Source organism: Canis lupus, chromosome 7 (genome assembly GCF_011100685.1).
Source record: "Canis lupus familiaris isolate Mischka breed German Shepherd chromosome 7, alternate assembly UU_Cfam_GSD_1.0, whole genome shotgun sequence".
Lineage (NCBI taxonomy): Eukaryota > Metazoa > Chordata > Mammalia > Carnivora > Canidae > Canis > Canis lupus.
In genome coordinates this window covers 6,208,335-6,222,728 of record NC_049228.1, presented here as the reverse complement: position 1 = coordinate 6,222,728, position 14,394 = coordinate 6,208,335, and the positions used below count along the sequence as shown (strand labels likewise).

At 41.1% G+C, this 14,394-nt stretch overlaps 1 protein-coding gene and 1 pseudogene across 1 annotated transcript in view; both read right to left on the bottom strand.

Annotated features, from left to right (window-relative positions):
* LOC490269 (complement receptor type 2) overlaps positions 1 to 10,604 on the bottom strand; it is a 101,899-nt gene extending 91,295 nt beyond the window's left edge. The window contains 6 exon segments of the mRNA XM_038542030.1: positions 24 to 200; positions 1,160 to 1,558; positions 2,121 to 2,206; positions 2,621 to 2,720; positions 4,286 to 4,465; positions 10,478 to 10,604. Of these exon segments, the coding sequence (XP_038397958.1) occupies positions 24 to 200; positions 1,160 to 1,558; positions 2,121 to 2,206; positions 2,621 to 2,720; positions 4,286 to 4,465; positions 10,478 to 10,547 (1,012 nt within the window). The 5' untranslated portion in view covers positions 10,548 to 10,604.
* A 2,665-nt stretch (positions 10,605 to 13,269) lies between these two features.
* On the bottom strand, positions 13,270 to 14,020 carry LOC100684580 (annotated as a pseudogene).
* Positions 14,021 to 14,394: the final 374 nt, after the last annotated feature.

The following is a 14,394-nucleotide window of genomic DNA, read 5'->3' as shown; positions in this document are numbered from 1 at the left end:
AGATGAAATAAAGCTTTAGGCACCTTCACATTTGGGGGCTGTGTGGCTCCAGGTTCCCAAGGATGTACACTGCATAGTGTTAGTCCCAAGGAGGGTATAGCCAGGGTCACAGCTGTAGGACACTTCCTGTCCAATTGTAAAGAATTCCTTATCCAAGTTGTTATAACTACCATGGTTGACATGTGGAGGTAGTAGACACCCTGAGAAAAGAACAGGACCAGAGGCCTTTTATTTCTGAAATAAGAACTTTCTCCTCTACAACCTAAGCAGAGGTGGAATGAAGGTGGTTTTGGCAACACTCCTAAGCATAAGGCAGAGACTCCTTTGGCTCGGATGGAGGTGGAGTGGAACTAATGTGCATTACTTTTTTTTAGATATGATGAACCATGAAACTCTGCTTTCCCTATCATGATCTATGCTGGGACACATAACACCCACTCATAATATTCCATTTAACTAAAAAAAATATATTAGTGGATATTCTCTCACTAATATTGTAGCCGAGGGAACCTAATTATTATAATAGATTTTTTACCATCAGAATCTACCTCTTTCTTCCTGCTGTCCCCAAACCAGGTTGATAACATTTCTAAAGCCTTGTGGGAGGGGCTCCCCATGTTGCCAGGTTTTTAGTAAGTCAGATGTTTCTTAGGAAGAGTAGGGGGAAAGGGGGAGTGGAGAAAAGGACTCAGTCTTAATTCTAGCCTTATTCCATAAGGGCCACATTTCTCACAATGAGAACATAAAACTTCAATGGTATTTTTAATCCAATTCTGACATCAGCCAATTTCCTCCATTGGCATGGCCAATAGGATTGAGAGCTTATTTTATTATTAACTAAAATTGAATCATATATATGTTATGGAAAAAAAATCTCATCAGTGGCTGTTTTTCTTCTTCTTCTTCTTCTTCTTCTTCTTCTTCTTCGAAGTGTCTCCTAATCTGCCCTACTTTAATGCAGATCTTGCACTGTCCCAGAATATAGTAAATTTCCTACTTCTTCAACATTTGCATATTACTTTCAAAGTTTACTTACAAATTCTTTAACCAAGATACCCAACTAGCTATACTATCTTTCCCCTCCCTCCTCTATAAGTACCATGTATCTATTTCTCTAATGGTTTTGTTTCTAGATCCCCAAAGTTTCAACCCAACTCACCCTTAAAGCAACTTGGCAGTGGAGGATCCCATTTGCTGTTTGGCTGGCACCATACTATGTTGCTGCCTTTCATGGTAAAGCCAGGCTTACACCTAAATATCACAGTATCATTTAAAGAATATGAACGTCCAAATCCAGATTCTATAATTCCATTTTCAACTTCTGGAATTGGGCATTTGACTAGAGGAATACACTGTGGGGGAGGGCCACTCCAGATGCCAACTCTATTGTCTTTGCTGGTGCAATATATTGACTTCTCACCCAGGAGGTCAAACAGCTTTTTTCCATTCTGTCCAGCATGGCACTTATAAGTCACCACCATTCCATAGAAAAAGTCCTCTCTACTGCTGCTGTAAAAGTCCCCGTTGGAGATGGCTGGGGGTGGCTCACAAGGAATAGCTTTTGAGGGGTAGGTGGGAAAAGAAAGAAGGCATTTAAAAGTTAATACCTTCTGGGAATTTTGTCTTCACTCTTGCAAACCAAACTTCAACTCAGCCAACAATTAACCCAGATTGTTGAAATTCTGTATCCTCATCTCAAAGAGGATTCTAAATAGGAAGTGTCAAGGTCAGAAGATTCATGGAACTGGCCTGACGAAAAGTAAAACTATGATCTGCTCACTATTCCTCCCACTCCCCACCCCAAAGTATAGATAAACTATTATGGGAAACACCTAGGATGGCCAACATTTTGCACAGAATAAAGATGCCAGAGTGTAATCTCATAGTATATTTTAAGCACTTATTCACTATGAAATAACTTATCATCAAAGAACAGTAATCAAAGGAAAGTGTGGTGGGATTGGGAGATACAGTAGAAGGGAAACTACAGCTCTGTGCCCAGAACTATCCAAACCAAGTGTAACTCTCCTGGGTACTTATTTTGATGTGTAGATGCTCATTTTCTCTGTAGCAGGGGACAAAAGGAATTACATAGGCATTAAAGGGATCATTTTACTCACATTCACAAAAAGGCATGTCTCTATCCCAGGTTACAGTATTGTCAGAGATAATGCATGTAGCAGATGAATCACCAATAAGTCGATATCTAAAGGCAAAGAGATGAGTGATCATCTCCTAGCTAGATGGACATTTTAGGAAAGCTTAGTTCCTTTTCTACTGAAAGAAGGGCAAGGGATAGAATATCATGCATGACAAGTAACGATGATCAACTAAGGACTCATGCAAAAAAATTCAACAATCCAAAGTCAAATAAAATTTGGCTCCTGTTCAGTAATGTTGGAGATTTAAAATCAGAAGAAAAGTAGCCTAAATTTCTCTTCTAGTGGGTAATCTTGAAGAGTTGTCTCTAGAGCACATGAGGGTGGCAATTTTCTTCTTGTTCATCTATTTTTAAGGGTGGGTGGCAATTACCCGTATCTCTTTTAGAGAACTGATAGTTTCTGATTGAAACCCCTGTTCTAATACCTGTGTATTCCAGAGAGGTCTCCTGCCAACTCACCCTTTATCACAAGAATATGTGATTGTTGACCCAAACACGACACCCGTGGTTATGAGAACAGAGCCATGGAGAAGTTCTCCAGGACTCCTACATGATTTACCTATAATGGAGAACAAAACAAAACAGAATTTGGGACTGGGATTTGGGGGGGTTCTCTGTGTTTTATATTAAATACCAACCTGACTGGAGTTGCCAACTAGCCGACTTATACTTACTCAAGGACATTTTTGACATTTATAAGACTTCTATCTTCCAAAGGATCAATTTCAGGACATGATTTGGTCAAAGCATACACTGTATATTTCTGAGCATGGATGCAAACATTACTTGTGGTCAACCATAATTGATAATCTCTATTTCCCCTTTTTATATTCTGTCAGTTGATGGCATCATTTACCAAGACTGTGGCTTAAAGAAAAAAACCCTCATAGTCATTATTTCCCTTCTGTAACTCATACTCCACATCTACTACTCTTCATTCAAATGGTAACCAAATTTTAGGGACTAGATTCCAGAAATCTCTCTCTAAACCAGCTACTTAGTTATTGTAATAATCTCTGATTGGGTCATTAAATAACAAAATTTACCTAACTGTGGTCCCCATTTGGTCTAGTACATCTTCTATACCACTGCATACATTTTCTTTAAGAAGCGCAAATGTGGCCATGCCCCTCCACGCATTTAAAAACTTACAATGACTTACCATTATTTATTGGGGAAAAAATGCATGGCCCATCACAACTAAGCTTCAGTCCACTTAATTAACTACTATTCCCCATCATGAACCGTATACTCCAGCCACACTGAATTATTCTTTTTTTCCAAAGACCTCCTGTTCTTTTGTACCTCTAGGCTTTTTTTTTTTAATTTTTATTTATTTATGATAGTCACACAGAGAGAAAGAGAGAGAGGCAGAGACACAGGCAGAGGGAGAAGCAGGCTCCATGCACCGGGAGCCCGACGTGGGATTCGATCCCGGGTCTCCAGAATCGCGCCCTAGGCCAAAGGCAAGTGCCAAACCGCTGCGCCACCCAGGGATCCCGTACCTCTAGGCTTTTGAATATGTTGTCTCTTCTGCCTGTAGTGCCTAGATTTCCCTAGTTCTCCAACAGCATTCATTATTTACTTCTCTATGGCCCCATAAAATTTTGTAAATAAAGAAATTACATCAGAGTACAGCATTTATTTAAAAGCCAATCATTACAGCTAGTATAGGAGTTCTTCAACGGCCTAGACTAGCTAATTCTTATGTGTATCCTCAGCCCTATCATCTAGCCTAATGCTTCATACCTAGTGGTTACTGGAAAATATTTCTTGAATTGAATGGGCTAAGAATGAAAGGACATGAGTGTTCTTTATATACTAATTTTTAATCTCACTCTAACACAGTATAGAGACCAGAGAACAAAGTTGTTGAGCTTACTAGATAAACAGGGCTGGCCAGCTGTGATGACTTAACTCTAATACCCAATGGTTTTAGGAATAAAAGAAACAAACAACAACAACAACAACAACAACAAGGAATAAAAGAAACACAAGGAACCCAGGAGCCCCCTTCCTTTGAGATTATTTACTAATTTGCTGGTCTTTTATCTTGAAAATAATAGGTTTGTTCATAGAGAGACAATGCTAGATCCAAAGATGCCCCTATTACAGATTACTCACGTTGACAGGGTTGCTGAACATCTGACCACTTGGAAGACTGTAGGCAGGTGACAGAGAATGACCCCTTGATATACCCAGGAAGGCATTCATATTCCCAAGATGTCCCAATTGCAAACTCAGACAGATCACTCTGAAGTTTAGGCTTAGCAAAAGGATACCTTGGCAGGAACTTACACTGACCTAGAGACAAAGACCACAGGAATATCAAAACTAGGAGAGCCTAAAACTTTTACTCTGCTTCTGTTCTGTCACCAATTATCCCAAGAACTTTGATCCTTAGAAATTAAACCTAAAATATGGCAATATTTTCTGGGACAAAGAACAGGTCTTACAGTATGGGTGCATGTACAGAGATATAAGATCAGAAGTTCAAAGGCTTTTTAGGATAGACTTGGAGGAAGAACTGGAGAAAATAATTTTTTATAAAATTCCATAAAGACCCTGGAGTTGTTCCATCTTCTTACTCATTAAAAAAAAAACCCTCTAAGATACCATAAGTAACCTCTTCTGGGATAGCATAGGGAACTAAAGTACTAGACAAAAGGAACTAGACATTTTGAAACAATTCCCTGTGATTTTAAATAATAATATTATTATTACTATTAATGAAACAAATATTATCCTAGGAGATGGTTAAGAAACTGTAACATTCATATACTTGAGGATATACCTGGAAAAGTCATTTTTCTGGGTATTGAAAGAGAGCTCAAGTTTCAACTCCAGAATGGCAGTATATTTTAATGTCAAATTTACAAATCTCTTTCTTTTTCAAACAAGTTTGAGACAGGTACAGGTGAAAGTCAAAAAATAAACATGAACTAAATGAACAATGTCAAACACAGAACTCCCAAGGTTACAGCCAGACTCAACCTTCTTGTAGCCTGACACTTCTGTTGGAGAAGTCATAGACAGGATCTAAGAATAGCCATTACTGTTAGGACCCAGATATCATGGTAGGTCTTCTTCTATTTCTCTCCTCAACTCCTTTGGTTTTCTTCATTGACCCCCACAAATGTCTCCAAGTGTATACCTGTGCAAAACAGCAAGACTATAGGGAAGGTAAAGGTTTGACCTCAAAGAAGACCAACTTCACAATCTGAGCATTATTACTTGTACCAATTCATCCCAATCAAGTGATTTAATATGTAATTATATAATATAAATAAGGACAATACCAATAATTCACAAGCAGGAAGACTAATTAAACTTGTAATAATCAGTAGCAATGGTGTGGGCTATATTGGAACCAAGATCTAAAAGCAGCAAGAGCAGAAGGGTACTTTATAAGGTTATCATCTGAAGAGAAAGAGATAAGAATCATATTTTCTGGATGAGAAATAATGGGAAAATCTCATCCCTGATAAGACTTGAGACTCTCTCTTTTGGGGACAATAATTCTTATTTGGAATGAATTGGCAAAACTCCAGGTCACAAGAATTTCCATCAATTGTGTGTTCTCTTCCATGTCAGAAAAAAGGAGGTTAGTCCATGAGCCATTAAGTAATAAAACTTTTCTATGGGTCATAGGCTCTCTTCACATCACCCCACAATCAAAAGGAAAAATCAGAGTAGATCATGACTAGATCTAAAATAGAAGAAAGTGGCAAGACACTGACATATGCATTCTTTAAACAACGTTAAAAACTAAGGAGGCAAAGCAGTCTCTGGAGAACAAGGATATATTTAACTCTATTTGGGTCCAAGGGGCTTTACCTGGAATGGCTTAGAAATCGTTTGAAATGAATGAAGAATATATAAGATAATAAAAATAAAACTGAAAGTTAGGTCAGAAAGCAGATAGGAAGAAAAACTAATAATAGCTTATTTTAATAGTTTATTCTCATTCTCAATAATGAGAATGAGAATTATTATAATCAAATACCTTAACACTGAATTCCTGGCTATTTGATCATTTTTGAATGACAGTTATGCATACTAACCAAGGTACCGTCCCCAACATAGGAGATACACTGTGAACATTAGAAACTAGGTTCTCACCTTCCTGGAATTAATATTCCAATAGAGGGAGACAGGTAAATACCAATAAATAAATGGTATGTAAAGGAAATAAACAGTGATGTGTCAAATTGTAATGCACCAGGAGGAGGAGGAGGGGAGAGGAGGGCATATGACTTCAGTTGTGATGGTTGAGGAAGGCCTATGAAGAGGAGCCATTTGAGTTGTGACTGCAGAAGAGCCAATCAGGTAAAATGCTGAGTAAAAGCCTTTGAGATGGAAGCCTAATGGCAGGGATGGATTTGCTCTGCTTTAGGGACAGACGGAAGGCAAGTGTGGCTGGAATGTAGTGATCACAATAGGGGGATAGAAGATCCAGTTAGAAAGCTAGCAGGAGGGATCATATTAGACTTCTTAGGCCACAGTAATTTACCTTTTAAAAAGAATAGTCTGACAAGTGAGTGAAGAATGGACTGGATTTTTATTTTTAGTAGTAACCTTGCAGAGAGTAGCTTCAGGAGAATGTGGGGGAAAGAAGCCTGTTTGGAGCAGGTTAAGGAGATAAGGAGATGAGCATATTGAGCATATTAAATATGTTCATCCTTTCAGCAAAACATCTCATGAGAAGGGAGACAGGAAAATGGACTTCCACTGGGTCATGAGAAGACCCCTGAATACCCCCAATAAAGGATGCTCTGGAGCATATTTAACTGCTGGTAGGGATGATCCAACAGAGAGATACAAATGGGTGATACAAGACAAGATATCTGCAGAAGTCAAGTCCCTGCACATGCAAGAGGGGATGGAATGGGACCATAATTCAGAAGGAGGAGTTGACTTTTGTTGGGAGAAAGGACATTTTTTCTATTGTTACAGGATGAAAAAGAACTTTCTCAATCAACTCCTCATTATATGCTAGTGTGAGGGATTCATCAGGCAATAAGACAGATAAAGAAAGACCTTGCTTTCATGGAACTTGTATTCCAATGAGAGAACAAACAGCAAAGTAAAAAAAAAAAAATAAAGTTTCATGTGATGATAGGTGCTCTGTGGAAAATAGAACACGGGTGTGTGATAGAGCGTGACCTGGGGTACAGACTACTTCCGATGAGAGTCAGAGAAGAATGGCCAGTGGAGGTGACACCTGAATGTCGAGGAGATGGGCAAGAGAGGATACGTAGGAAGGGCACATCAACAGAGGGAATCCCTAGTGCCAAGTTTTAAAAAACATGACTGTGTTCAAGGAACAGAGAGAAGACTAGTGTGGCTGGAGCAGAGGGCATGAGGGAGAACAGAGAATTTCAGAGAGAGACAGAGATGTATAGTCAAGGTTAAAGAGCACAGATTTTGTTCTCATGTGATGGGAAGCTCTTGACAGGTTTTAAGTAGGGGAGAGAAAGGATCTTGTCTCTGATGGAGGTAGATGACTGGTAAATAAGGAATTCCTATTTAGTGATTTTTTTTTTTCCTTAGTGTAGGATGAAATGAAGCTGGCAGTCTAGGCAAGAGCGAAATTTAAGAGTATAGGAAGTTAGAATCTGTTCATGGAAATAGACAAAAGGAGAAAAGTAGGAAAATGCTTAAAGAAGGGAATTTGTTTCCCATAGGACTTTGTTCATAGCAGAGTACCCTATAGACACTTGCTTCAAAATCTTCCAGAGTATTTGTTAAACTCAGCTTCCTGGGCCACATCCCAAACCAGTGAATCTCTGAAGAATGAGACGGAACCCAGGAACCTGCATTTTATTTTTAAAAAATGCACTTCAATTTCTCAAAAAAAATTAAAAATAGAACCACCAAATAATCCAGCAGTTCCATCTCTGGGAAGATATTGAAAGGAAATGGAAACACTAACTCAAAGAGAACTGTACCCCCATGTTCATTGCAGCATTATTTGCAAGACATGGAAACTACCTAAGTGTCCATCAGTACATGAATGGATAAAGAAGTTGTGGTAATAGAATATGATTCAGTCATTAAAAATGACAAAATCCTACCATTGGTGACAACAACATGGATGGACCTTGAAGGCACTCTGGTGAATGGGATAATTTACACATGGAAAGACACATACTGTGTGATGATCTCACTTCTATGTGGAATCTAAAACAGTAAGCAAACAAAACCAAAAAAGAAAAAAGAAAAAAAGAAAACCACACCAAATCCATAAAGAAAGAGATGAGTCTGTGACTGCCAGAAGTGTGCTGGTGGGAGGGCAAATTGTAGGAAAGTGGTTAAAAGGTACAAACTTCTAGTCATAAGACCAATTAGTACTAGGATATAATGTTCACCCTGGTGCCTCTGGTGAATACTCCTGTATTATACGTAGGAAAGTTAAGAGAAGAGATCCAAAGCATTCTCATCACAAGAGAATTTTCTCTTTTGATTGCATCTAAATGAGATGATGCATGTTAACTATACCTAATCATTTCACAGTATATGTAAATGACACCATCATGGTGTATATTAGATATATAGCAATATAGGACAATTATTTCTCAATAAAACTGGAAAAATGAATAAATTTTGTAAAAGGTACTTCAAGAGTTTGTTAACATGTTCCAGGTCAGGAACTGGCCAAGAGTCCAGGGATGGTCTACCAGAAGCAAAAGTCAGGAGAGGTGTACGGGCAAAGTAGAGCAAAGGACATGGGGGGTGGGGGGGATAGTCAGGCAAGAAGGTGAATCGTGCATTCATGATTGGAGGCAATGGGGAATCGGGATGTTAAGATGGGATCCAACTACAAAAAGCTTGGAAGGCTGAAGACATTTGATTTTTTTTTTTTTTAATCCCACAGGCAGTAGGAAGCAAAAGAGTGGAGTAATGAAAAACCATATTTTAAACTTTTGGTTTTCACCATTAGCAAGTTAAAGGCTGGTATCAAGAGTGACCTTTAAGAGACGAGGTTGTGACACAGGTAATCATAATGCTCACGATTAGAATATTGGTGTAAGAATGCTACGGCAAAAGACAGAAGCACATTAGCTGGAACAGCTGACAAGCAGACCCGGGCATCCACGTGTCCGGAATTCAATGACCAGAGGATGAGCGCTGCACGCTTGTGCTGAGAGGCGCTGGCAGGGCTGGGCAAGAGCCTGATTTTCAATTGATAACATCAGCTCTAAAACGTGGAAACGGAATGCTGATTCAGGTCTGGAGCTGTGCCAGGCAGAGAGGATGGAGAAATTTGTGAACCTGCACTTGTTCCAAAGGAGTGAAATCGGGAGGAAAGGGAGATGAAGATGCTGGTCCAGGGAAAAATGTTCAGCTCCGGGTCAGGAGAGATCTGGATGGGAGGAAGCAAAGTGTAATAGAACCAAAGTACCCAGTGGCCCCTTAACAAGCCGAGGTGATTATACTTAAATGTGGGCTCCGCAAAAACGAATCTAAACAGTAGTCTTATGACTAATACTTAGTAGTCACAAGTAACACCTAAGGCTCATTTGCCTAAATTCATCTCATATTCATAAGGTGGTAGTGCCGCTTTCCGCCAGCTCCACCTCACAGAGGAGAAACCAAGGGTCAGGGGGCTGGAAGACTTGCCAAGAGTCACCCAGTTACTGAGGTCTGCTGACCGTAAACTTCTCAACTAGGAATTCACTGTACCCTGGAGATAATTGGAAAGTCAGATCCATGTTGTGGCCAAGAGACTCTAACCTTAACAAACTACTCTGCTTCTCTAAAATCAAGCCAATCTGGGGGTGGGTGGAGATGGGGGCAGGGCTGTTAATAAACGTTGAAGGAGATCTTCTGGAGCCCTTACCGTTAAAGATCAACAACACGACCACGACCGTAGTTCTAATTCACAGACCAACTTTTCTCAATAGCTCCGGGTGTTTTATCATCTAGAATCTCTTTACCAGCATCACATCAAAGTGCAAAAAACCCTGAGAACCGCGCCTGGGAACCGGGCGTGATTCTTATTCGGGGGAAGGCAGCGGGAGGCCTCTGCACACCTCGCAGGTGGGTGTGGGTTCCCGGGGCAGCCCTAGCGCTTGCAGACCTCGGGGAGGGTGGGGAGCACCTGCCGGCGCCCCGGGCGCAGATGGAGCGGCCCCGGCCCCCCGAGCAGCGAGTGCGCACGTTCAGGACCAGGAAATCGTGCTGGTGGGGGGCCGGGGGGGGGTGTCCCCCAGAGCAATTGGGGGGCTGTAAAGCATCCGGCACCGACCCCACCTTCTCGCTTATTCGCTCCGCTTGGCACAGAGGCCGGCCCTGCCCCAGACGCGTCCCTACCTCCGTGCTCCGCGAGGACCCCCGGCGCGATGAGAGCCAAGGAGACGCAGAGCAGGCCGGCGGAGCCCATGCCCGTGCAGCCAGCAGCGCCGCACGACCGGCTGCAGCAGGCGGCAGCTGCGCCCCGCACCGGGAGGGGCCTTAAATAGAGTCCGGCACCACGTGCCGGCTGGGCGCGCACACCTGCGGCGGCCCGGGGGCGGGCCGGGGGGCGGGGGGCGGGGGGGCCGGGACCCGGTCCTTGGCTCAGGCTCCAGCCCTGGGGCTGCGGCTTCCCGACTCCTTCCCCCGCGCCAGGCAGTGCATCCAGGCCTGCCTCTCTGCAGAAATGAAACGGGTTTCACAAACTAGTCCTCACTCCTCTTACTAATGTGTAATGCCCTCTTTATTCTATTCTATTCTATTCTATTCTATTCTATTCTATTCTATTCTATTCTATTCTATTCTATTCTATTCTATTCTTTCTATTCTTTCTATTCTATTCATTCTATTCTATTCTATTCCATTCCACTCCATTCTCCTTTTATTTTATAAATTTATTTTTTATTGGTGTTCAATTTGCCCACATATAGAATAACACCCAGTGCTCATCCCCTCAAGTGCCCCCCTCAGTGCCCGTCACCCAGTCACCCCCACCCCCCGCCCTCCTCCCCTTCCACCACCCCTAGTTCGTTTCCCAGAGTTAGGAGTCTCTCATGTTCTGTCTCCCTCACTGATATTTCCCACTCGTTTTTTTTCCTTTCCCCTTTATTCCCTTTCACTATTTTTTATATTCCCCAAATGAATGAGACCATATAATGTTTGTGCTTCTCCGATTGACTTATTTCACTCAGCATAATACCCTCCAGGTCCATCCACGTCGAAGCAACATTCCATTCTCTTTTATTCTCTTCTTTTTTTAATTTCTTTTATTTTTTTATTTTTTAAGATTTTATTTATTTTTTTATTTTTTTATAATAAATTTATTTTTTATTGGTGTTCAATTTGCCGACATACAGAATAACACCCATGCTCATCCCGTCAAGTGCCCCCCTCAGTGCCCATCACCCATTCACCCCCACCCCCTGCCCTCCTCCCCTTCCACCACCCCTAGTTCGTTCTCTCTTCTATTCTCTCTTCTATTCTCTATCCTATCCTATCCTATCCTATCCTATCCTATCCTATCCTATCCTTTCCTATCCTACTCTACTCTACTCTACTCTACTCTATTCCATCCCAAAATTCTCATTTGGATCCACTGAATTCATTTCAAAAGCTATTAATATTTCAACTCCTCAGTTTAAAGAAACAGTTCACTTAGGAAATTTATAAATAGCAACCACCTCTGCTCTTTGCTTTAAAGATTTTATTACTTTTTAAAAAAGGTTTTATTTATTTATTCATGATACACATAGAGAGAGAGAGAGAGAGAGAGGCAGAGACACAGGCAGAGGGAGAAGCAGGCTCCATGCAGGGAGCCTGGTGTGGGACTTGATTCCGGGACTCCAGGATCACACCCTGGGCCAAAGGCAGGCGCTAAACTGCTGAGCCACTCAGGGATCCCCTTATTACTTTTTTAATTAGAGAGAGAGCACAAGTCAGAGGAGTGGCAGGCAGAGGGAGAGGGAGAAGCAGGCTCCCCACTAAGCAGGGAGCCCTACACAGGGCTCCATCCCAGGGCCTTGGGAGGGTGACCCCAGCCAAAGGCAGCTGCTTAACCCACAGAGCCACCCAGGTGCCCCTAATCACCTCTGCTCTTATGTCCTTTTTTATTTTTTGAAGCGATTTCTACAGAAAGTTTCGAGAACAGTGCAAAGAATTTCCATATATCCATCATCCAGATTACCCAATGTTAACATTTCACCGTATTTTCTTCTTTCTAGAGAGAGACATAGAGACAGATAGCTATAGGTATAATTATATATATATATATATATATTCACATATATATGATTATATAATTGTAATTATACAATTGTTACTTTTTAAAAAAGATTTTATTTATTCATTCATGAGAGACACACAGAGAGAGAGAGAGAGAGAGAGAGAGAGGCAGAGATACAGGCAGAGGGAGAAGCAGGTTCCAAGCAGGGAGCCCGATGCGGTACTCGATCCCAGGACTCCAGGATCACGCCCTGGGCGGAAGGCAAGCACTAAACCCCTGAGCCACCCAGGGATCCCCCACATACTAGTAATTTTATTCTTCAAAATTTTTTTGACTAGCTGGTGTTCTTTGGAGATGAAATTGTGTCCATAGAAACTGGAAAATACGTCCAGCTTTTCTTTGAACATGGTCTCCCCTCATGACACTGCTCCCTACTGACTTTAGATCCTTTCAGCTCATAAAGCTAGATTATACCAGATGAAATGAGCTTGGAAATGCAATCCCCAGGACCAATTGCAATGAAAACTTGCATTGGAACCACCTATTATTTTCAGACACTGATGGATACAAAGTTTTCCTTTTGTAGGAGAGTGTGCCTGTCTTTTTTCACTGATCATAATAAGTCTCAACAAAAGGGGTTTTCATTTTTATTATTTTATATTCAAAAAAAGTAAAACATTAAAATATGTACTTCATAAAACCCAAAAACTGTAAAGTGAAAATGACTTGTTAGGGATTTCCAAACTGTTATCAAGTAAATATTTGACAATAAAGATTTCCAGAAATGAAAAAAAAAAAATTTGTTAAGGATAAATAACCGTTGATGGGGGAAAAAAGCTAAACTGGAGGAGAAAAAGGTGATTCCAAATCAAAATATTCCAAGGCTTATAGCCAACATGCTAATGTCATTTACAGAGTAGTTTTATATTTATTCTCTTTGGCCAGGTCTCTTGGGTCCTTTCTCTGGATAAATATCTTTAATTAGTAAAGTGATTAAAAATGAAAACAAGGCCACTAACGTGACTACTATCTTAAGGGCTTTGAACCAATTGGGATAATGTCGCAAGAGAAGAAGTTCAATGTGTAATGCTATCCCCAAACCTATTATTACTGTGACTATAGCTTCACTGAGTCTTTCAGAAATAAGGAAGGCAAACCATGAGAACACAACAGGAGCTGTACTATTAGCTAACTTGAAGAAATCTGGTTTGGCTGCACTACCTTCTGGCAGAGCAAAACCCCATCTGATCCCTCCCAAGAGAGATAGGAGACTGGCTCCATAAGCCTTCTGAGTGAAAGCTAATAAGGGGATGTAGGTCTTTGTCATCACCATGACCACTGGTGGAACAACAAAGGGGATTAGTCCTGCCAGAGTTATGTATGATGCTGGCTTTGGGCTGTCAAGCAGGTAAGTGATGGTGATTAGGGGGCTTGGCTGGAAGTACTTCTTGCTTCTGCTTCTTCTTAAAGCTGCATGGGGAATATGATAGTACTGTGTCGTCCTCATATACACCGGAAATGATGAGAAAAACCAAGTCCTTGGAAACAAAGGGGAAAAGTTCTGCTGGGGACATGTCTTGAGAGAAAGTGTTTCTATTCTGCTGACCTACTTGGACTGGGAAAGGGTACTTCAGCATCTTTGAAGATGCTTGAGAAAACTTCTGGATGAAATGAAGCATACTGGGTAACTACTGAAAGTCTTGTTCGGAAGATGCCAGGCAGTTCTGATTAATGCATTTTTACAGCTAGGTGGGGGAGCAGTGTCGAACCAGGAGATGGAAAACTGGGCTGCCAATTGTTACTTTGGAACTGAGATAAGATATAGTCACAATACTTCTCCTCTAAATACTTGGTGTATTTCCTAAAAACAAGGACATTCTCTTGCACAACTACAGTACAATGAACAAGAACAGGAAACAAACACCGAAATATTATCTAAGTGACAGGTTACACTCAAATTTCTCCAGTCATTTCAATAATTTTTATTACTACAATCTCTCTCTCTCTCTCTGTCTCTTTCTCTTCTCTCTCTCTCTCTCTCTCTCTCTCTTCC